Consider the following 25,347-nt stretch of genomic DNA (forward strand, 5'->3'; position numbering starts at 1 on the left):
TCCTAATGATTAAAAAGCTTCATATAAATAAGTTTCATAACTAAATCTATTTCCTTTAATATTGTCCAGTTAAATTAAATCTAATGGATAATCTCACACTTTTATTTGTAAACATTTATTCCATTGGCTCCGAATTTAATCAATTTCCGTTAAATTCTGAGCCAAAATTAAAAGACATGTAACACAAAAGTAAAGAGAATTTTCCAAGAAAAAAAAAGAGAGGATTAGAATTTTATTTCTCGTATTCATTCGAATCCGGTGGATAGGAACCGGTTCTCATCCATACGAAAAAACTATGTCTAGCATCGTATTATATCCAGTTTTCTATGAATATAAAAATGTACAATCATAAGATTAAGACCAGTTTTTTTAGCCTGTGCCTTCGGCAACTCGCGGAAAGCCGTTTATAATGATCCGAGAAATAACTATTAACTTTTTTTAAGGTGGTTACATTTAACCACTCTAGAAAAAATACCATTTTATACTAATGTTGTTAGTGAGAGGTCGACTTCTCCCCTTCCCTCAAGTGCTTCTTACGACCTCTCATGGCGTGGCCATGTAGTAAAAAAACAAAAGCTTATTGCCTAGCATTAAAGGTTTTTTTCCCAAGTTATCCATCAATAATTCTACAAAAGGGATACTGTTGTTTGTCATAATTTGGGAGTACATTAATTTAGATAACAGATTTTTTTCTTTAAAAATTCATAAATTAAATTTTATCCAAAATTGCATAAGCCTTACATTTTATGTCCTTGTTATAGTATGAAATATAGAACAAGGATGATAACATCCACAAAAGCGAAGCTCTTAACAGTAGGAATAACGAACATTAACAATTTTAGTGTGTCAGAACAGAACATCAGAATATAAACGAACAAAAGTAAAAACAAAATTGTTATTAAATTTGGTCAAAAATTACTTTAAAACAGGATAATTTTTAAGGACGTAATAACACTTTAGGACTTAATTATAGAGATGCTTCACCTATTCCAAAAATCTGAAAAATCGGATGATTTTATTACATAAAAATAAATTGTTAAAAAAGTTAAAAATCAACATGTTTAAAATGGACGTACTGATATTCTGGTAAGGATTATAGAGTTGCTACTTTTTCTAAATCGTACCTAACTACTAAATGAATCATGAATCATGCAAAGTTTGAAATCAATAGGAAAATTATGCACTGAAACAGTAGAACAAACGGACATTAACACTTATATAGTGTCAGAACTGAATAATCAGAATATAAATGTATAAGAGTCGAAGCAAAATTGTAAGTAAATCTGTTGAAAAACTGCTTGATACAGAACAATATTTATGGACTTGGACATATTTACATTTTTAGAACTTGATTATAGAGTTGCTTCGTTTATAACATTATAATTTGTTGTCCCAGGAATCAACATACCAAAAATCAGATCAATCGGATGATTAGATCACATAAAAAATTTGTTGTTAAAAAAGTAAAAAAATCAACATGTTTAAAATGAACGCACGGACATTCTTGTAATGATTATAGAGTTGCTTTTAAAAAGATGCCATCTTTTTGGTATTTTCAATAAAATGTATGAAGAATCTAATTTCTGCTGTGAAAAGATCCAATTTCCATAAAAATATAAAAATTTTCCGACATGAATATATAAATTTAATAAAGTTCAATGGCGTTCACAATGTTTTAAAGGGATGCGTGAAGCACCCAAAAAATATGACATCCGCTTCACCCATAACTGTGGAAGGTTTAGAGGAGTTAAATACAGACAATACAGGGGGTTTTCATCAGGGTGGGATGGGACATTGGGCAATATCAACTATGGGGGACTTTTATTGAATTTTGATTGGTTGGTTCATTAAATTGGATGTCCAAACGTTTTCAACAACAAATTAGGTCTAAGTAGAGTGTTTTTTTTAATATCACCCCACAAAGCGGTGTTAGAAGGGTGACTCGGATGACGCTCTAGCTTCACTAAATGATCATTTGAACTCGATGGAGTATCCCGCTCTAACGATGTAATGTCGGAAATACAAACCTCTACCTTTTCATTACTTCAAATGATAAAAGGCAATTGGGTTTTTAAAAAAATTAAAAATACATAGTAAAATTTATTTAAAAATCATAATACACACTTAACTAATAACATTGTCTTTTCTCCAACAAAATAAATAGCAAATACAAAATTATAAAAGCAAATAATAGGATTACAAATAAAAATGACACATAAACATTAGTCAAAAGGTAAAAGAAAACATAAAAAGTAAAAATATTTCTTTTTGTACTTATCTTGTCCTTATTTTTACAAAACATTTGTTCTTCTATCCGTAAGAATGAAAAACAATAGACATCATTTTCTATTGTTTTACAAATGATGGATCTAGAGCAGTTCACAGTGAAATGTTCCTGGTTATCTTCAAAATTGCAACGCCACCCCTGGCAAAACAGTAACACGTATACATTTTTCTCGCACAAATTATAATGGACAAAAGAAGGACTACAAATAATCTGGAATAGACATAATAATATTGCATAAACTTAACTCGCATTTCACATAAATGCGCGAAAAAAAAAATTATTTTGCGCACTTTTTTCTTCTGAATCTTTTCTGTTCCAGATTATTTATAGGCCTTCTTAAACCGATAAAACAGTGTTTGTCCAAGTACATTCAGCCGTTTAAATTTATTTTATTGAAATTTTATTCTTTTTGTTAGACAAACCCCAAACTGTCCCAGTTTGAGCAAGACGATTCCAGTGACGTCACATACGTTTTGGGAAAGAAAAAGGGAAGGGGGGAAGAAAATCTCTTCAAAAGAGATGGGAGAAAATGGAAGAGATTTTCTTCCCACCTTCCCTTTTTATATGACGTCACAGGAATCGTCTTGCTCAAACTGGGACAGTTTGGGGTTTGTCTTTTTGTTAACCAAATGGAATGGCTCTTTTTAAGGAACTAAACATCAAAACAATTAGAATATAAATATATGATAAACTAGGAATATGAATCGAATAAAATACTCAAGTGCAATGATAATTTTGTTGCTTTCGATTAGAGGTCGGCAACCATTTAGTTTTAGTCGCTTTCTAGTTTCTTATTTTCTTTTGAGGACTTAAAGGTTTCTATTTATTCATACTCATTTTGCTAAATACCCTTCAAGTAACTTTGGTCAGCCTTGAATTACAAATTTTCAGGTTCATATCCCAAGTTGACTGAGAGCCATTTTTCAGCATACTCCAGGCCTACTCCTTTCCTGGCTGCATAATCTACAACCTTAATTAAACATAATAATATATATTTTTCCGCATACTCCAGGCCTACTCCTTTCCTAGCTGCATAATCTACAACCTTAATTAAACATAATAATATATATTTTTCCGCATACTCCAGGCCTACTCCTTTCCTGGATGCATAATCTACAACCTTGAATAAACATAATAATATATATTTAAATGTATTAAATGGACAATAACTAGAACAATAAGTAGAACGATGTCTGTCTGTTTGTTTGTTTGTTTGTCTGTGTGTCTGTCTGTTTGTTTGTTTATAGCGAAGGATCTCGCTAACCACTGAACCGATTGGGTTCTCCTTTACAGGGTAGCTTCTCATAGGTCCCGGGAAATTTTTTAACTATTTTTTGGGGGGTGGGACACCCCCCACCACCCAAAAAATTAAAAATATATCCCCTAAAATTTTTTTTTCTTTTAAAAACTAAAATTAAAATAGTGGGGACGACTACCCCCCCATAAAAAAAAATTTACCCCCCCAAGAAATTTTTTTTAAAGATTTTTTTAAAAATCTAAATTACGAAAAATTGGTTTGATCAAACCTCTTGGGGAAAAGCCCCTAGAGGCTAGGGGCGAAGCCGCTAGTAACTATAAATAGTAATAGTTATTCATTGCATCATGTTATAGACAGCTTTTCGCGAAAATTAGAATGGAAAATTATAAGAATTAAACCAGCTAAGTTTTTTTCTCTAATATTCATGAAAAATTGTCTGTTATACGATGCTATATATGTTCAGTTTGGCTCGGAACCGGTTCTAATAAAATGTGCAAATATGAAACCATTAATGCAAAAGCAATTAAAGCTCATTTCTAAAAATCAGCTTTTTCTCTGGCAACTGTATAAATTTTGTGAATTCTTTAGGACAGACGGACAAATATACACATTGAGTCATAGTCTACCTTCGATATTAAAAACATAACTTCAAGGACACTTAAACAAAAACGATTTATATTTAATTGTATTTTACCGTGAAAATACTTTTGTATTTTTTGGAACTATTTAACCTTTTACCTATAAAAGTTTTTGGGATTAAGAGTTAGTCCTCAATGTTTGATAAACACATTCACATTCAGTGGCATAAAAAAGGGTATAGACCCTTTCGTGGCAACGCCTCTTGAGAGGCGTTTCGTCGTATTTACACAATAGATTTTGATAGGTTATTTTAAGTTAAGTTAGGTGATTGCCCCTCAGGGTTAGGAAATTGGCCCCACAAAGTTAGAGCATCTGCAGTGGTCTAGAAAAAGGGGAAAAGTATTGTGAAAATACAACAAAACGCCAGTTAAGAGGCGTTGCCACGAAAAGAAACTACCAAAAAAAAAAATATTGAAAAGATTGTATAAACCAGCAGTGTCCAAACTTTTCAAAACCAAAAGTTTAACTTTCAAAAATTACTTGGATCTTAAACCAGATTATCATGTACTATAACAAAGTGAAACTTGTATGTAGATGGCTAAAATAACAATCCCCCAATTCATCACTTACACCCCACCAATTCCCCTCCAAAACAAACGAACAGACCAATAAATGTTAGCAACCCTGTTTAGACAATTTTCCCCTGTCATAAAATCCACGTAAATTTATATCCATTTCTAACCTGGTCTTTGTCAATCTTTCCAACTGAGAAGTAGTTAGACTGGGGGTGGGCAAAGTATAGTCCACTCACAGAGGCAGCTGGATGCATAGCTAAACATAGAATTATTATATTAATAATAGTATAGCATAGTATAGTCCACTCACAGAGGCAGCTGGATGCATAGCTAAACATAGAATTATTATATTAATAATAGTATAGCAAAGTATAGTCCACTCACAGAGGCAGCTGGAGTCATAGCTAAACATAGAATTATTATATTAATAATAGTATAACATAGTATAGTCCACTCACAGAGGCAGCTGGATGCATAGCTAAACATAGAATTATTATATTAATAATAGTATAGCATAGTATAGTCCACTTACAGAGGCAGCTGAATGCATAGCTAAACATAGAATTATTATATTAATAATAGTATAGCAAAGTATAGTCCACTTACAGAGGCAGCTGGATGCATAGCTAAACATAGAATAAATATATTAATAATAGTATAGCATAGTATAGTCCACTCACAGAGGCAGCTGGATGCATAGCTAAACATAGAATTATTATATTAATAATAGTATAGCATAGTATAGTCCACTCACAGAGGCAGCTGGATGCATAGCTAAACATAGAATTATTATATTAATAATAGTATAGCAAAGTATAGTCCACTCACAGAGGCAGCTGGAGTCATAGCTAAACATAGAATTATTATATTAATAATAGTATAACATAGTATAGTCCACTCACAGAGGCAGCTGGATGCATAGCTAAACATAGAATTATTATATTAATAATAGTATAGCATAGTATAGTCCACTTACAGAGGCAGCTGAATGCATAGCTAAACATAGAATTATTATATTAATAATAGTATAGCATTGTATAGTCCACTCACAGAGGCAGCTGGATGCATAGCTAAACAAGAATAAGTATATTAATAATAGTATAGCATTGTATAGTCCACTCACAGAGTCAGCTGGATGCATAGCTAAACATAAAATTATTATATTAATAATAGTATAGCATAGTATAGTCCACTTAAGAGGCAGCTGGATGCATAGCTAAACATAGAATAAGTATATTAATATTACTATAGCAAAGTATAGTCCACTTACAGAGGAAGCTGGATGCATAGCTAAACATAGAATTATTATATTAATAATAGTATAGCAAAGTATAGTCCACTTACAGAGGCAGCTGGATGCATAGCTAAACATAGAATAAATATATTAATAATAGTATAGCATAGTATAGTCCACTTACAGAGGAAGCTGGATGCATAGCTAAACATAGAATTATTATATTAATATTACTATAGCAAAGTATAGTCCACTTACAGAGGAAGCTGGATGCATAGCTAAACATGGAATTATTATATCTATAATACAAAGTAGAACGATGTCTGTCTGTATGTGTGTGTGTTTGTTTGTCTGTTTGTTTGTCTGTTTGTTTGTAGCGAAGGATCTCGCTAACCGCTGAACCGATCGGGTTCCCCTTTACAGGGTAGCTTCTCATAGGTCCCGGGAAGGTTTATAACTATTTTCTTAGGGGGTGGGACACCCCCAACCCTCCCAAAAATGAAAAATACCCCCCCCCCCCAAAATTTTTTTTTTTTCTTTTTAAAACTAAAATTGAAATAGTGGGGTCGATTACACCCCCCCCCCCAAAAAAAAAAAAAATTCTCCCCCCTTTCAATTTTTTTAAAAATTTTTCTTTTAAATCTAAAATACGAAAAACTGAGCAAAGCCCCTAGAGGCTAGGGGCGAAGCCGCTAGTTAATAATAGTATAGCATAGTATAGTCCACTTACAGAGGAAGCTATATCTCTTATGGGGCTTTCCAATTAAAATTTTTCTTAAAATATTCTTTTTGGCACTTCTTTTGAAAATATTTTATTTAAAACATCCTACGAATTTTTAAAGTTTTAACCATTTACAGAAAATACAAAAAAACTATATTAAATCTGTACCTTTTCTTCCCTCATGTAAAAGATATTAACTTAATTTAATTAATATGAAAAACATGGCTCAGATTTCACAAGAAAGTAATTAATCGCTCTTTATATTTTGTAAATTCAAAACGGATCTAAATGATAAGAAATACATTACTCAATTATCTTCTAATTAAGACTGGCAAAGGACAGTTTTGTTGAAGGTAGCACTGCGACAAAAAGCTTATAGAAATCAAATTAAAAAAGATTTGAAAATTTTAATACAAATTTAATAATTTGTGTATTAACAATTTAAAAACTGATGTTTAGATTGAATAGTTAAAGGTACACCGACAAACTACCTGATGCGACAAACGACCTAATTTGACAAACCTCCTAAAGGAGAAACGTCCTAATGTAGAGGGGCAGACAGATTTCATCTTTATGTTATTCCACTGAAGCTGGTCCTAAAATAACCTAACCTAATATTATACTCAGAAAAAAAACAATCACTCTCACCTACTTTTTAATTTTTTCAAAATTAGAAGGTTGAGTTCTCTGCTTGACTAGAGATTTTTGGGGAAATTACCAAGTAATTAGATATCTTCCATGTGAAGAAGAAAAAACTGTTTACCTAAACTTTCAGTAAGTTGAATGCCAGTATTCTTCTCAATATCCAGCAGTTTCCACATGGTCAGCTTCTCAGTATGGTCAGGCTGGGAGGGGTACCCGGGGGCAGGGCGGATACCTACCATAAAATAAAAACAACATTTAGATTCAGAACATGGCTTTCCAAATATCAGGGATCTAAAGACGTGACAATTGATGTAGATTTTTGTAGAACACAATTAGTAGTTGAAACGCTTGGACACTCAACTTGATGATCGAACCAATCAAAATTTCAGTATGGTTAGGTTGGGAGGGGCAGGGCGGATACCTACCATAAATAAAAAATTTAGATTAAGGACATAGCTTTCCAAATATCAGGGATCTAAAGAGATGACAATTAATGTAGATTTTTGTAGAATACAATTAGTAGTTGAAACGTTTAGACACTCAGTGTAATGAACCAACCAATCAAAATTTAATCAAAGTCCACACAGAGGTTGAACTAACGAATAAGGGATTATTATTATACAAATTTGAGAACTAGAGTAATAAACAGCCAAATGTCCCCTACTCCCTGCAAAATATAGTTTGTAGCAATGTTAACGTCTTTTTTTACAGACAAACTAATTCATTTGTTGCTCTAAATAAAATGAGAAATATTTTTTTATAAACAAAGATATATAGAAAATAAATGTACAAGTATAGATGTATAACACAGACATCAACCTGCCCCAAGTAGTAGGGATATTTTTTGTCTTCTAGCAAATTGTTTTTGCTATTGTGTAGCGACTTGGCTTTATTTTTATTTTCGACGCTTCAAAAACCCATTAAAATGTACAACCTTTAGTATTAAAAATAGTCCTTTAATCAAATAAAATTATATAATTTCAGTTTAGGATTACTAATTTGCGTATCTTTGAATTAAAAAAAACGTTTAATTTTAACTTTAAAATGATCATCTTTTTAAAATTATCTTAAATATTCCTTTTCAAAGAAATGTGGATTTTGCAATAAAACTATTACCAAATATTCTAATTTAATATTATTAGATTTGTTTAAGATTTTAATTTCTAGCCATATTGTTATAGAAAGGCATGAAAAAAATGTTTTCTCAGATTAAAACACAAACAAGGGAAAAGCGGAGCTATGTTCAATATTTAAGTTAAAAAAAGAAGAAAGAAAAAACAGAAATACCTTGGTAGTTGATTTTATGAAGATCCGCTGCGTTCAGGTTTTCTTGCCTAGAAAAAAATAATATAATTGAGATTTTTATTTTAGTGGAAATTTTTGGTGGGATTTTTCCCCAAAGTGCTTAAAACAGAAAACCTCTTCAAACTCAAAAAAAACCTTTCCCCTCCGCTTATTTAATTTATTTTCAAAAATAAGGGAGTGGGTTTGTGCTTTACTATACACTTTGAGGGCAACCGATTTTTTATTAACACCCTTGTATTGGCAAGTAATTTATTGTATGTAAAAAAAATATTCTAAGCTTTTGAGTTAAAAAACTACCAGAGCCTTTTATGTAAATAAAACAAACATTATGAGCTATTGCTCTACCATTAAATACCGTGGGATGTAAATTTATTTTAAAGGGAACTATCCACGAACGAGAGCACATGATTCTAAGTACCTTCCAGCATTGATCCTAAGTATTATCTTTCAGAACATAATAGGTCACCAAATATCATTATTGTATTGAAGAGAAAATTTATGTTTCACCATGTTTCTTTTAGGTATTTTAATTGATTTTGAAAACTTTTATGAAGCTAATTCTTTTAATAAAATGGATATTTGATGATACATATGCAAATTCTTGTGTTATATAGATTGTAAATTAATCCATATTAGCATTAATTTAAACATACATATGAGATATGTATAGTAAATGTGCTTTAAAATTTTTTTTATTTTTATCATTTGACAACATGGACAATTAAAGACACCCCGAACTCAAAAAAAACGTTTGATAGAATTTTGACTAAAGATGCTGGACATTTTTTTACTTTTCTTCAACTTGAAGTGGTGAAACACAAATTTTCTCGTCAATATATTAATTATTAATAGTGACCTATTATATTTTGAAAGAAAATAATCAGGGCCAATGCTGGAAGGTACTTAGATTCACGTGCTCTTGTTCGTTGATAGTCCCCTTCAGTGTAACTTATTTAAAGGACGCCTGCAAGAAATACCACGCTTTAACTGCTGAAAGACTGCCACAAGTAGACCCAATACCCCAAATTTAAAGCCTTCAGCTTCAATAACAAAAAAGTTCTAGGCATTTCAAAATAGCATTTTATGTACAATGAAATTTTTGAAAGATTTCCAATGCTCACAAAAGAAAAAAACAATATTAAATTACGTCGCCTAGACACAAAATTATAACCTTATCTTTGTCAGAAACTTAGATTGCCGGTAACTGATTACTTTTTTACAATAAAAACACCACATTTCATAGTCAAAATCTATGAAAAAAATTCGATTTAAATTGCATTTTTAAACGAAAATCATAGCGGAAACAAAGGGGGAAACTAATACAATCTCAGCTGTGATTGGTTGTTAAGCTGATTCAGCCTTCTGATTGGCTACAGTACACTCGGTACAACACAAGTTAAACTCATTTTTTAATGATTTGACTATAAAAATGGGTATTTTTATTGTAAAAATATAATTAGTTACTGGAAACCTAAATTTATGACAAAAATAAGCTTATAATTTTGTTTCTAGGCTACGTAGTTTAATTTCAAAGTTTTCAACATGAGCATTGCAATTCTTTCAAAATTTTCATTGTACATAAAATGTCATCTTAAAATGCCTAGAACTTTTTTGTTATAGAAGCTTAAGGCTTCAAATTTGGGGTATTGGGTCTACTTGTGGTAGTCTTTCATCAGTTAAAGCGTGGTATTTCTTGCAGGCTTCCTTTAATACATTTATGTAACAAGTAAAATTAAATTTCAAAAGAAACTATAAAATTTCCAACAAACAAGGTTTCATTTTGTATATTTCATACCCTCTTGGTGTAAATTTCTAAAGGAAACAGGATTTAAGGGATAAGGATGAAAACTATTTTATTATGATGTTTAGGTCTAGAAGAGTTTATATTTAGCTGACTTTTTAGGCATTTGAAAAGAGAATAGTTATTTATCGCAACGTATTATATTAGCTGTCCACGGATATTTAAATAGTCCACGGCTAACAAAATTGGTGTTAATTTTATGATTTCATACTTGAAAAATTATTCGAATGAGTCAGTGTATCATGGGCAATAGGCATCTAATAAATAAAATTAATTGTCAATTGTCTAATCCCTAACACCCGGACATTACTTGGGTTTAAATTAAATCTGAACCTAAAGGAATTTGTACCTTAAAATTAAATTAATTTTGCAGAAGACTTAATGTCTTGGAATATTATGGAAGGACAAATAAGTAACCAAATTTTAATATTCAAAATTAGATGCAATAATTTGGATTAATTTGGTGCTTGAATTCAATAACAGTGTATATTGCGATTTATTTTTTTATTTTTCTCTCCACAAAATGTGCTACTATAACTTGTCAGTGATTATCTAGCAGTCTCCTCCAAGCTTAAATTAGTTTAGCCTAATCATAATGTAAAAGGATCTTAGTCTGTGTGTACCGAAGGATCTCAAAAACAATGAGCGTAGCTTCTCATAGGTCATGGGAAGGTTTATAACTATCTATTTTTTTTTTTTTTTTGGGGGGGGGGGTACCATCCTCCCAAGAGAAATCGCCCCTAGAAAAAAATTACCTCCCACCACAAAGAAAAATATATATTTTTTTTAAAATTAAGATAAAAGATGCGTTTGGAAGGGGGGGGGGGGGAGGTGACTTTTTAAAATCTAAATTTTAAAAAATGGGATTTGGGATACAATTCCCCCCCCCCTCAAGTGCCCCTGAAGGCCTCTAGTGGCGTAGCCACTGGTTTGAAACAAATTGCCAACTAACCTGACATAGCCCCATAGTTCTTGTCTGACCATCTCGTGAAGTTTCTCAGCAAAAGCCTCGGCTAATCTGTCTGCTAAAGCTTTCACAAGGATAACATTATAGTCATCATGCTGACTCTCATACCTAAGAAAAAAATATAGAATATATTTCTCATATTCATTCGAAACCAATTGATATCCGTTGGATTAGAACCGGTTCTCATAAATACGAAAATCTGGCATCGTATTATATTCAGTTATCTACGAATATAAAAATGTACAATCACAAGATTAAACCAGTTCGGCATCTTGGGTGTAAAAAACTGTTTTAATCTTATAATTGTATATTTTATTTCCGCGGAAAGCTAATTATAATGCAATGCGAGAAATAACTATTCTTGCATGGTTATACTCAACACTCGTTATAAAATATGCGCATCAATAGAACGGAAATTTAATAGTCTAACAAATAATCAAGTAATTAGGAATTTTGCAAAACTAGAAAATCCGCAATCCAAGTTCCAAAAGAGACTGTAATGTAAGTCGTTTCTTTAATCAAATTTAATATGTTAAAAAGATCCTTTAGTCTTGATCCATTCATATTTTAAAGATCACTTAATGTGGGATCGGCCACGTTTTAAGTTCAGTTATATACAACTCTAAAAAGTTACAAAAGTATGAAATGCATAAAGATTTCAATTACACAAAAACTCAAAATGTTTTTAAAATCGTTTTGAAAAATAATTACCCAACTTATTTTTAGTACATATAATGGTACAATTCAATTGAATTTGCCAAATTTTAAAATGCCAAGAAAGATGAAAAAGTTTTGTGTAAGATTTTCAAGTAAATGTATAGAATTACCAGAAAAAGAAGTAAGTTTTAGCAGGGATAAGCAGCCTCAGCGCATACAAAAACCTTTCCAATAGCCGCGCAAACTTACATAGCCGCAAATTTTAATTCATCCACAGCTGCACGGATTACTGAGAGGCTGCAGACCCCTGGCTATAATCTTTTAGAAAGTTTTAAATACATAAATGTTAATCAAAATTTCTTCACTGAATCTCACAAATAATCAAAATAAGAAACATAAAAAAAAATTTGAAAGGATGTTTAATCTTTTTTTCCTGTTTAGAATATTTAAAGAAAAAAATGCTTACTTTGCACAAATTTGTTCTGTTCCAAAACCTGCAGAAACAGCAAAAGCTCCAATATAATCCGTTAAACCAGACTCTCTTAAAACAAAATAAAATGTAATATTCAAATTTTATTCAAATGTCAGTAATCTTATGTTTATAGTTGGAATATGTCTGTAAAAGAAAAGGAAGGACTAAATAAGAAAACAAATTGACATTGAAAAAATGAAGATCAAATGAAAAACGTTTAAAAATAGGTAAGTTTAGAAGTAACAAATGAAAAACAAAAAACCTAGAGAACAATGGAAATAAAAAAAATCTGAAAAAAAAACTTATCAGGGGATAAGGATCTACTGCAGTTCACGGTAAAATATTGCTGGTAAGCAATATTTCCAAAAATCTATGAATTTTGAAGGCTGCTAGCTGCCAAACGGCTGAACATACAGATCATGCGCGCACACTGTTTTAAGCGTTATAAGAAGGCCTACAAATATTCCTGAAATAGCCATAAATCAATAATGCATAATTATCTCGCAGTGCAGAGAAATGCACGAAAAAGACCTATTTTATTAGTTTTTTCTTCAGTGAAGCTTTCTCTGTGCATCATTGGATCTTGGCTATTACAGATTATTTGTAGGCCTTCTTATGCCGCTTAAAATGGTGTGCGGGTATAATCTGTACGTTCAGCCGTTTAGCAGCTAGCAGCCTTTAAAATTCATAGATTTTTGGAAATATTGCTTGCCAGCAATATTTTATCGTGAACTGCAGTAGATCCGGGGATAAAAAGAATGACAAAACTAATCAAATTGTTCAAAACATTAAATGGCAGGGATTAAGGGATTAAACTAGACACCAAAGTTTATATGATTATAACATTTTCTTATTTGTCGGTTTAACAACTTTGGGGGCTTCTATTACATTTTGATTTATTGTATCATGATTTGAGTGTCCAAACGTTTCAACCACTTTTTTTAATCTACAGAAATGGGAATTTTTTGTATTGTCATTGGAAATGTACATCAATTTATCAGCTATTGTCTTATCCCGTTAGTTTCCTGGCAAAATAGAGCTAAAAATAAAATGTAATGTTTCTCAAATGAAACAATTTTAATTACCTTGGCGCAATAAAATCTGAGATACAAGCAAAACAATCGTTGATCTCTTTTTCTGTCTGCTGACGTAGTCCGTAAAATCTTCCAATTTCAACTCCTAGACATTAGTTTTTAGTTTAACTGTATATATATATTTCTATGTGTTTTATTTAAATTAATGTTTCCATTATAAAGAAAGAAACGACTTTTTTTTTCTTCTCATATTCATTAATTCATAAATCATCAGTTCCAGTTAGGATGTTAAAAAAAAAGGAATTTAGAAATAGGTCTTAACATTTTGAATCTTTTATGTAGACTTAGGGGGGGGGGGAGAGTAAAGAATATGTGTTAAAAGTTTTCAACTTGCATTGTTTTTACAAGCTATATCATGAAAGGGCTGGGGGGAAATATATTATGAAAGATGATTAGGTTTATAAGAATTACATTTCGTGATGTCAAAAATAAAATAAAAAACTCTTCTAGAATAAAAATGGCAAATCGATCGGAAGTTTCTGGTGTTAATGGTAACAAAATAAATAATAATACCAATACAAAATATATAACAACTATTACCCCAGTAAAAACTCAAGCTTCTTTATTTTTGTGTTTATTTTCATACATTTTTCCTCGTAAGAGCATTAAAATTTCTTTAACACAGCCAAACGACTTTAGACTTTTTTTCATTCAATTTACTTTACTTAATTGAAAATGCATTTTAAAATCAATTTTAATGCCTCAGAAGAACTCAAGACTTTTAAAACTGTACACAGTGTTAGCTAGATATAATTACTACCTGGATTTTCATGACTGTATACTATGATGTCATCTCCATGACTGTTAGCTGGATAAAATCCAACACATCCTGTAGCTTCTAAAATAAAAATAGAAAAAAATATTATTGAAATAGTTGATGTTTATTTTTAATTTACTTGAAACCCACCCACTATTTAATTTTCTTAAATGGCGATTTTCATAAAGTCGCAATTGAACCCCAAAATACATTTTGAAGATAAAAATAATTGTGACGCTTGGCCACCCACCGTTAAGGTTTAAATTAAAAAAAAACATATTTAATTTAAGGTGGTGAGAAGGGGAAGGGGGCGGGGTGGTGGTCTATGTATAGGTATGATATATCGTATTGAATTTATTTCAATATTCTTAAATTAAAATTGTGTTTTTAATAAACTTTAACAAATGTATTATTATTTTCCTAATTCGATGAAATGTAATTAATTTTCAATTGAATTTTTACTAGGTGACATTTAATAATGATTTTTTTTTAAATTGAGATAGTTTCAGAGATACTATTTATTAATTTAATCTTAATTTTAATCATTTTTGATTCAACTCTTTACTTTAAGGAGAATCATATGGGTTCAGTGGTTAGTTAGTTTTACATTTTACTTAAATAAGGGTAAAAGATTTTAAATTTTAAAATGACATTTTTTATAATGGACATAATATATTCAATGTGTTATCTGACCCCATTTTTCGATTATCTTAAAAAGAATATTTAATTAGAAAAGAAATGCGACAATTTAAGACATGTATCTTCACTATTCTCCTATTGACTGATTTAGACAGTATGCCTCTTCATTTTCTCTATTTTTCTTTACTTACGTAATAAATTTGTATCTATGATTTGATTGAGCATTTTTTCAGCATCTTTGAACAATTTTTCAGCTTCAGCACCTATAAAAAATATTTAGAATAGTCACAAACAAAATTATTTAATGCTATAAAATTTTATTTAAAACACTTATTACCTTATTCTTAAGCTAAATGTATTATTTGTATGTCCTCGTTAACAACTGAACCTACTCAGCTATCAATTCAAGGGAAGCTTAATATAGCTCCTGGATGGTTTAATTTTTTTACTTCTCATTTTATTAATTTTGTCTTACTCTCCGAAATATAAGCCAACAAAATAAGAATTTAAAGTGGCCTATATAAAATAAGAAGGAAAAATTTATAGTTATACAGAAGTTTTGCTATAAGAACTTTAATACATTATAGAAAAATATTTACCTACAGTTTCATCTTTAAAAATATTTGGATATTTTGAGTTGGGATATTTTCCTCTAAGTTGCCAGGTATCGAAGAAAGGTTTCCAGTCGATGTATTCAACTAAACTTCTATAAAGAATAAAAATAAAAAAATAGTTGAAAGAGAGATATCTTATTAAACCAAATTGTTATTAATTAAAGACAATTTTATATATAAACATTTAGTTCTACTTAAGAACATTTTGACTTAATAAGCGCCGTTGACTAAAAAAGTAACGCAAACATTTAAGAAAAATACACGAAAAATAACCTCATATTTGTACCAAAAAAATATTCGAAAGAAAATAAAAAAAAATACTAACAATGATACTTAAAATAATTGTTGTTTAATTTATAGGTTTCTAATAAAAGAAATAATTTACTTACCTTAGATCAAAATTTGTGAAATTTCTTACTCCCAGAAAGCTTGGCCTGAAAAGTAAAAAAAGTGATTATTTGGCTAGAACTCCTTGCTATGCATGATAAAAAGTTACACCTGTTTTGGGCCTAAGCATTCCCCCTACTCCAACTATGTATGTTGTTCACCTGACATATTAGCAGTAGAAGTCATTTTTAACATATTTAATTGAGACGCGTTGTGGTGCCGAGATTCGAGCCTATCACCTTTACCAAATAAGGATACGCTACGTGTTACGCCACACAATCGCGGGTTATATAAAAGTACAAGCAGTATTAGATTACTAGGCTTTTGAATGATTAATGTGTAATAAAACAAGGATGACAACATCCATAAGTAGCGAAGCTCAAAAATTTTGATTAGACAATCAGATATAATGAACTATAGAGTTGTGGTATAGAGAAATAAACATTAAACTTGATAAAATAAATAACTAAACCTTTTAAAAATAACGGACGTTTGAGGCATTACTAACGTGCGTATGCTATATCTTATTGTATTTATCATATTTACTACAGTTAGACTTTAGTAAAACATTTAACTGTGTCTACTCAAAGATAAATTAGAAAAAGAAAACTTGTATATTGTTAATAGAATTCTGTATTAAGAACTAAACTTAATTAATTGTTATATTTTAGTAACAGGGTGTATGTATGTATGTAGTAAAGGATTTAGATAAACGCTGAACCGATTGGGTTCTTGAAAGATTTATAAATGCCAAGATAATTAGACCTCAGGGCATAGCCGCAAGTTAAATATTACAAAAAAAACATGAAAAAATTTAGGAACTTATCAGTAAAACAAAAACTAATTTTTGTTGAATTGAATTGCCTAACTTTAAACTTAATTGAACTAATTGAAACTTAATTAACATAAACAGTTAGAACAAAATTATTTCTTTTTAAAAGCGAAGCTTTTCTATAATTAGGGTCGGTACGTCCGTCCGTCCGAGATAGATAGCTTTTATTCGTTAATTTAGGCATGTTAGAATTGTCCTATCGATTTCAAACTTTGTATGATGATTTCTGTAGTAGTTAGGTACGATTTAGAAAGCGTAGCAACTCTATAATCATTACCAGAATGTCCGTATGTCCATTTTAAACATGTTGATTTTTCTACTTTTTTAACAACAAATTTTTATGTGATCTAATTATCCGTTTGATCTGATTTTTGGTATATTGATTCCTGGAACAACAAAGAACAATATTATAAGCTAAGCAACTCTATAATCAAGTCCTAAAAATGTAAGTATGTCCATAAACATAATCCTGTATCAAGTAGTTTTTCAAACAAGGATGACAACATCCATAAAAGCGAAGCACTGAAACGGTAGGACAAACGGACATTTACACTTGTATAGTATCTGAACTGAATAATCAGAATTTAAAAGTATAAGAGTCGACGCAAAATTGTAAATAAACTTGTTAAAAAAATGGTTGAAGCAGGATAATGTTTATGGACATACTTACATTTTTGGACTTGATTATAGAGTTGCTTCGCTGATAATATTGTTCTTTGTTGTCCCAGGAATCAATATACCAAAAATCAGATAAAACGGATAATTAGAACACTTGAAAATTTGTTGTTAAAAAAGTAGAAAAATCAACATGTTTAAAATGGACATACGGACATTCTGGTAATGATTATAGAGTTGCTACGCTTTCTAAATCGTACCCAACTACTACAGGAATCATCATGCAAAGTTTGAAATCGATAGGACAATTCTAACATGCCTAAATTAACGAATAAAAGCTATCTATCTCGGACGGACGGACGGACGGACGGACGTACGGACGGACGGACGGACCGACCCTAATTATAGAAAAGCTTCGCTTTTAAAAATTTACTTACAATTTTGCTTCGAATCTTATACTTTTATATTCTGATTATTCAGTTTAGACACTATACAAGTGTTAATGTCCGTTTGTATTACCGTTTCAGTGCTTCGCTTTTATGGATGTTATCATCCTTGTTGTTCAATTAAAAAGTTTTTGTTGATAAGTAATTTTTCTAAGTGAGGGAGGGGACATCAAGCTGTTTTTACACTAGTCCCCAAAGTTTTATAGAAACGTTTTTTTTTGTTCACTAGCTTAATCAATTTGGGGACAAACGTTTCAACCCCTAATCGAAATCTACAGAAGTGGTATTTTGTGTATTATCATTGGGGATATAAATCTTATTTGTTATCCTTTGCCTTATCCCTTTAAATCACTAACTAATAAAAGAATTGGCGTATTATAATTCCAAAAAAACATATATTTTTGTGTTAATTAGAACTGAAGTAAATACAGAAATTATATACTTCAAAAAGAAAATATAAAAAATTACGTCAGATTAATTATCTAACATCATAAGATTTTTCCGTATTTTACATTTATATCAAATTAACGCCTTTTTTCATTAACGTCAAACTCATGAATTTAGTGTACTGTCAATGAAAAATTTATATGGCAATTTCAAGCAATAAAAGGAAAAGATATTTTCTGTTTCCAAAAAGGACGTTAACAATGACAGTTGTGTCAAAATGGCTTAAAGGAAAACTCAGGGGCGTCCAAGCTTTTATATTTGTGGGGGGGGGGGGGGGGGGGTAAAACGGCAGGCGAAGCGCGCCACAAATTTTTTTACCCCCCCCCCCCCAAATTTTTACCCCGGGGGTAAAATTTGCTTGGGGGGGGGGGGGGGGTTAATTTTCCCCCGTGAAATCTGTTGGCAGGGGTAAATTTTGTTTAACCCCCCCAAAATTTACCCCCGGGGTAAATCTTTTTTGGGGGGTAATTTGATAATGTATTAATATTTACAAAATTTTTTTTTGTCAGGGATTTTTTATTTTGGGGAGGGGTATTTCCTCCCTGTTTGGGGGGGGGGGGTAAATACCCCCTCCTAAATGGTAGGGGTAAATTTTAAATGGGAGGGGTAAAATAAAATATTTTGGGGGTGCCTACAGATTATATACAGATTGTATTTTAAGTAGGTAGGACTTTTTTGTTTGTTTGAAAGTTAAGCTTTTAATATTTCTCCACCTTAGAATTAAGAGCCCCTAGTTGTATATAAAGTAATGTATATATACAACACATATTAAATATTTATTATTTGCAGATTCTAAAAGTTTCAAATACTAAAGGCCGCATTTAGACTGTTTCGTAGCTGCCATGCTAAAGGGACAGTTATAAGAAATTAATCAGATTGATTACCTCTTAATAGAGTCAGGTGTCCAGTTGATTTTAGTTTTGAGAAGTCTCGCTTTTTCCAGGGAGAAATACTTTTTCTCTCTCAAATTTTCATAATGGTCCTCTCTCACCTATAATTATATATTTTAATATTTTTCAAGGAGCTTTTTTTTTATTTTAGATATATGTAAGTAAATAGAAAAGTACTTTGTATAATCTATTGTATAATAAGTTCTTTTATTATAATACATTAAAAATAACTAAATTAATAAATATTCAATAATAAAATATTGATTTAATAAACGTAATTTAAAACAAATCATAGAATTAACTGAATAATAAGGTGTATTTTTATAACTTAACGCAACACAACTATAAACTAATATTTTAAATTCTAAGGGATCTAAAGGGATAAGACAATGACCGATAAATTGATGCACATCCCCAATGATGATGCTCAAAATTAAACCTTCTGTAGATTACAATTAGTGGTTGAAACGGTTGGACACTCAACTTAATAAACCAACTAAAAAAAATCCAATACAAGTAAACGGATAAGGAAACGGTATTATAAAACTTTGGGGACTAGTATATAAACAGTTCTAGATTTTTGATTCTTTATTTTCTTTTCAATATATATTAAAAAGATCAGCTACTTTTTTTGCGATATCTCTTGAGAGAGTGGTGACACCCTACCACCAAATTAGCTAAAAACCTTTTGAGAAACAAAACTGTAAAGGAGAACCATATTGGTTCAGCGGTCAAAGACACCATGTTACTTTATAGTTTGGATTATAAATACCTCTTCATATTCTTCAGCTATGTCTTCAATATATTCCTCTCTCATCTTTTCATCAAGCAGAGATGTGCACTAAATAAACATTATATTCTATACCTTTAAATGGGCTAATAAAATAGTACTCGGCAGCCGCACGTCAGCCACAACTAAGCCTTACATTTAAACCTGTTTTGATGCTTTGATATTTTTTATAAAGAGGGATTGACATATTTTATTCAGGTCTAGATGCCCATAGAATTGAATCAAATAGCCAACTGTCCATCTTAAATAGGAGCCAAGAAAATAAAATTCTATTAAATTAGATAACAAGCATGAAACATTCATAAGTAGCGAAGCAAAAAATATCATGGATTAAACAAACGGACAAAGTAAGTTGTAGAACAGATGTTCAATTATCATTACAAAGAAAAGAAAAAAAGAGAAAACGTAAAAACCGGATCACCTGCAGTTCACGGTAAAATATTCCTGGTAACGGATATTTCCAAAAATCTATGAATTTTTCTGCTAGCTGCCAAACGGCTGAACATACAGATCATACCCGCACACAGTTTTAAGCGGTATAAGAAGGCCTATAAATAATCTGGAATAGCCATAAATCAAAAATGCTCAATTATCTCGCAGTGTAGGGAAATGCGCGAAAAAGACCTATTTTACTCGTTTTTTCTTCAGTGAAGCTTTCCCTGTGCATCATTGGATCTTGGCTATGCCAGATTATTTGTAAGGCTTCTTATGCCGCTTAAAATAGTGTGCGGGCATGACCTGTACGTTCAGCCGTTTGGCAGCTAGCAGCCTTTAAAATTCATAGATTTTTGGAAATAATCGTTACCAGGAATATTTTACCGTGAACTGCAGTTGATCCCAAAAACCTTAAAAAATGGTTATGTCATGACCAACATACAGACGAACAAACAATGTAGAGACTACAGAACATAGATGCGCATAAACTTTGCTGAAAATTGTCCTTCATAGCATTACGGACTGACTAACGGACAAATAAATTTGATTATATGGTAGTACATTTAAAAAATTGAAAAAGACCCTACCACTACAACACTCTTGGAGGCATCAAGTACATGAATGGTTGGCTGAGAATATCTAAAATAAATATCAGTTTCCAGCATATAATATCAAAATATATTATTTTACAAAAATATTTGTTAAATTTATACACGATAACAATAATCTAATTAAATTATAAATTATATGAACTTGCAGTACAAACATAACACCAGAGAATGGATTTAGACAGATCAGTATAGTCAGGTTCTACATCCAGAGAGAGAGAGAGGGGACAATAAGCTGTTTATAACATTAGTCCCCAAAGTTTTATAACAACGTTATCTTATTCTTTGACTTCGGGGACTTTAGTGAATTTTGATTGGTTGACTCATTAGTTTGAGTGTATTATCATTCGGGACAATATCAATTTACAACAGCCACTGACAAAAGGCCCCAGCCACAGGGGCGTCCAAGCTTTTTATTTTGTGGGGGGGGGGGGTAAAATGGCGCGCGAAGCGCGCCGCAAATTTTTTTTACCCCCCCCAAAATTTTTACCCCAGGGGTAAAATTTGCTTGGGGGGGGCCCCCTTAAATCTGTTAGAAGGGGTAATTTAAATTTTCTTAAATATTTAGTATTAAAAATGCTCGCGAAGCGCGGAAAAAATTTAAGTTAAGAGATTTTTTATTTTGGGGGGGTATTTACCCCCAAAAATTGTTTGGGGGGGGGTAAATACCCCCTCCTAAATGGTATTTACCCCCCCCCCAACGGCACTCCCAGGGTAGGGGTAAATTTTAAATGGGGGGGGGGGGGTAAAATGAAAAAAAATTTGGGGGGGGAGGTAATCGCCACATTACCCCCCCCCCCTTGGACGTCTATGCCCAGCCAATATGCTTTTTAGAAGCTGGAGCCGCAAATAAATCGGTTTCGACAAAACTGGGCAGTGTGAAGAAATAAAATGAGTAAATTCAAGCTGCATACACCCACAGCAACTCTCAGCCGCAGCAATTCTCAACAAATCTGAGCCACGCCGTGGCCGGCGACCTTTAAAAATTTAATGAAAAAAAAACCTTACCTTGGAGCTATTTTAACAGCAGTATGTTGTTTAGAAGTAGTTGCCCCACCAATCAACAGAGGAATCTGCAAATTCAGTCTTTCCATCTCCTAAATAACAAGATATATTTTCAAGAAAACTTATGCCTTTTTTAAATGCAAACAATTACTTTTTATTTCACGTACAGACATACAAAAAAACATACAGACGAACTTTTTAGAGACGGTTTTGGAGGTCCCTTTGGGCTATACAAAGATATTTTTAAAATTCTTATTGGTGGAAAGAGTAAAAAGGAAATGCCTTACTTAAAAACATAACAATTCTTTATCATTATATAACTACTTCCATGTACCTATCTAGTAATAGCTGTACATTCTCTAATGACCAAAAAACTATGGCTATTTCAATATATGTATTTTATAAATTAAAATTAAGAAAATGCATATTTTGAAAATAATATTATTTGTATTCATATAAGATAAGTACAAAATAAACAAAAGAAACTAATTCACAAATCAAATGATTAAATTTATGAAGAATGCAATTTTATTTAGTGCCAACGGCGGTTTTCCTCTAAGTGCCTATTTGAGCATAGAACTCTCCCCAACCTCTACCCCTCCCCCAATTATGCCATAAGTTAGTTTAGTTTATTTCATGCAGAGGATAGCCCCGAAGGATTGTAACACAGCAGCGCTCCACGTAGGTGTAAAGACTACTTCCCACTAATTGTTTTATAAAATATGTGTGAAGGGGGGGGGGGGGGGGATCGTGCTCGCTAGGTACTCTGAGGAAAAACACCGTTCAAACATAACAACCTTAAGAGGATTAAGAAAAATAAACCCACCTTTGCAACAGAAATCATTTCGTCCAGGCTGGGGGTAATCAACCCAGAGAGACCAAGAATATCAGCCTAAAAAATACATCATATTAGTATAACATCAATTTAATAATTAATAACATGAACAATAATGCCCAAAGAAGTATAACTAATATTCAAATAATAATCATTAAGATGAATAATATTTCAAAACAAAAACCCACAAATAGAAGGTGAAATAAAAAAAAGGAGATAAATAGTTCTTAAGAAGGAAAAATATTAAATATTAAACAGAAAAGGCATAATCATATGACACCTACAAAGAAGGGAATACTCATGATTACTATAGTATAGCTTCTCAACTAACAATCACATATAAGAAAATGTGATATATTGCAAAAAATATGAATGTAATTCTACTTTATAAAGAAAAAAATTTAAAAGCGAAGCTTTTCTAATATAATTAGGGTCGGTCCGTCCGCCCGAACGTCAGTGACGGATAGCTTTTTTCGTTAATTTAGGAATGTTAGAATTGTCCTATAAATTTCAAACTTTGCATGATGATTCCTGTAAAAGTTAGGTACGATTTATAAAGCGGAGCAACTCTATAATTGTTACCAGAATGTCCGTACGTCCATTTTAAACATGTTGAATTTTAACTTTTTTAACTACAAATTTTTAAATGATAAAAACATCCGATTTCTCTGATTTTTGGAATAATGATTCTTGGGACAATAATATACAATATTATAGGCAAAGCATCTCTAAATTCAAGTCCTAAAAGTGTTAGTATGTCCTGAAAAATTATCCTGTATTTAAACAATTTTGTTTCTACTTTTGTTCATTTATATTCAGATTTTTCAGTTCTGACACTCAACAACTGATTTAGTCCTACTGTTTTATAGCTTTGCTTTTATGAATGATGTCATCATTGTTTATTAATAAGTTCTGAGTTTCTTAATTGTAACTGTCTTTTACCTGCTCTTTAACTACTGCAGCCATTATCCTGAAATATTTAACATTTATTAAACTAAATTAATCTTTAATTTGCATATTATTGATTACCTTTAAGGGTAACTACGGCCATATCGTTTTGAACACGGGATATAAAGGAATAAGAAAATAGCCGATAAATTGATGTACGTACACCACCAATTATGTTACACAAATTCCCCCTTCTGTAGATAACATTTATTGGTTAAAACGATACTCAACATAATAAACCAACCAATCAAAATTCAATTAAAGTCCCTAAAGTTGCCAACATTATTATAAAATTACGAGACTAGTGTAATAAACAGCTTAATGTCCCCTCCCCTCCTGATATAGAAAATAACAGTTTTCGTCTATTCACAGTTGTTAGGCAACAATGAACAATATATAAAGTATCTATCTATCTGTATACCTGTCAGTAGGAACCATAACACCAAGATCAACCACCCTATAATTATTACACCCAAGTACAACAGCTACAATATTCTAACTATCTATCTATCTATCTGTATACCTGTCAGTAGGAACCATAACACCAAGATCAACCACCCTATAATTATTACACCCAAGTACAACAGCTACAATATTCTAACTATATATCTATCTATCTATCTGTATACCTGTCAGTAGGAACCATAACTCCAAGATCAACCACCCTATAATTATTACACCCAAGTACAACAGCTACAATATTCTAACTATATATCTATCTATCTATCTGTATACCTGTCAGTAGGAACCATAACTCCAAGATCAACCACCCTATAATTATTACACCCAAGTACAACAGCTACAATATTCTTGCCAATGTCATGAACATCCCCCTTGACCGTAGCCAGAACAACTGTGCCGACATAACGATCCTAAAACAAAGAGAATTAATTTGCTTATTAATGTTCTTTCCACTTTAAAAAATCAAATCTTGTCTAAAACAATTTGTTATTAGCGCTAATATACTCTGTTTAATAAATAAAGACAAACAGATAAACAAACATGTAGAGAATAGTTGCTCTTAGATTAGACGAATAGATTTTAAATACTAGAACAGATTCGAAGAAAAATTCTGTAATGTATTTCTAATGTATTTTTCCCCAAGAGTATAAAGTATACAATGTTTTTTTTACTTGGAAAAGAAATAGATTCTACTGCAAATACTGTAAACAAGGATAATCATGGCCATAAGAAGCGTTTACAATAAGCTTACTATATTAAGTTCATTTTTTGGAGGAAATAAGCTTCGAAAATTAAATATTTTACAAGTTAAAAAAATGTTTGCGCAGGCACTGAACGTGAACATATGTAAGGAAGTTTAGATCTAGCTAATAATTTAATTAGACTGAAAATAGAACACAGTAATAGTGTCTGACTGATTATGACGTAACAAAAAAAATTAGCCAATGAGAGGCCGTTAATGACCAATGGTAAAATTTATAGTGGCCTTTCATTGGCTATTTTTTTTGTTACGTCATAATCAGTCAGACACTATTACTGTGTT

The 25,347-nt window shown here is 31.4% G+C and overlaps 1 protein-coding gene across 6 annotated transcripts in view; it reads right to left on the reverse strand.

Moving 5' to 3' along the window:
* Window positions 1–2,085: 2,085 nt before the first annotated feature.
* LOC145328866 (methionine synthase-like) overlaps window positions 2,086–25,347 on the reverse strand; it is a 68,010-nt gene continuing 44,748 nt past the window's right edge. Inside the window, exons 31-49 of one of the 6 annotated variants that reach the window (XR_013882664.1) lie at window positions 24,579–24,715; window positions 23,838–23,865; window positions 22,887–22,952; window positions 22,064–22,152; window positions 21,035–21,086; window positions 19,995–20,063; window positions 19,217–19,323; window positions 15,995–16,039; window positions 15,591–15,697; window positions 15,183–15,254; window positions 14,356–14,433; window positions 13,587–13,680; window positions 12,496–12,570; window positions 11,358–11,480; window positions 8,587–8,633; window positions 7,418–7,531; window positions 4,867–4,955; window positions 2,914–3,257; window positions 2,086–2,692 (exon numbers count right to left, since the gene is read on the reverse strand). Coding sequence is in view for 3 of the 6 variants with exons in the window: in XM_080172785.1 (XP_080028911.1) it covers window positions 3,165–3,257; window positions 4,867–4,955; window positions 7,418–7,531; window positions 8,587–8,633; window positions 11,358–11,480; window positions 12,496–12,570; window positions 13,587–13,680; window positions 14,356–14,433; window positions 15,183–15,254; window positions 15,591–15,697; window positions 15,995–16,039; window positions 19,217–19,323; window positions 19,995–20,063; window positions 21,035–21,086; window positions 22,064–22,152; window positions 22,887–22,952; window positions 23,838–23,865; window positions 24,579–24,715 (1,485 nt within the window). In the remaining 3 variants the exon portion in view is untranslated. Of the gene's footprint in view, window positions 3,258–4,866; window positions 4,956–5,695; window positions 5,770–5,965; window positions 6,064–7,417; window positions 7,532–8,586; window positions 8,634–11,357; window positions 11,481–12,495; window positions 12,571–13,586; window positions 13,681–14,355; window positions 14,434–15,182; window positions 15,255–15,590; window positions 15,698–15,994; window positions 16,040–19,216; window positions 19,324–19,994; window positions 20,064–21,034; window positions 21,087–22,063; window positions 22,153–22,886; window positions 22,953–23,837; window positions 23,866–24,578; window positions 24,716–25,347 lie in introns of those variants that run through there. The other 5 variants (XR_013882663.1, XR_013882662.1, XM_080172785.1 and 2 more) reach the window with 5 other exon arrangements.

This window comes from Acartia tonsa, chromosome 9 (assembly GCF_053477335.1).
Source record: "Acartia tonsa isolate MP-2025a chromosome 9, ASM5347733v1, whole genome shotgun sequence".
In the NCBI taxonomy this organism is placed as follows: domain Eukaryota; kingdom Metazoa; phylum Arthropoda; class Copepoda; order Calanoida; family Acartiidae; genus Acartia; species Acartia tonsa.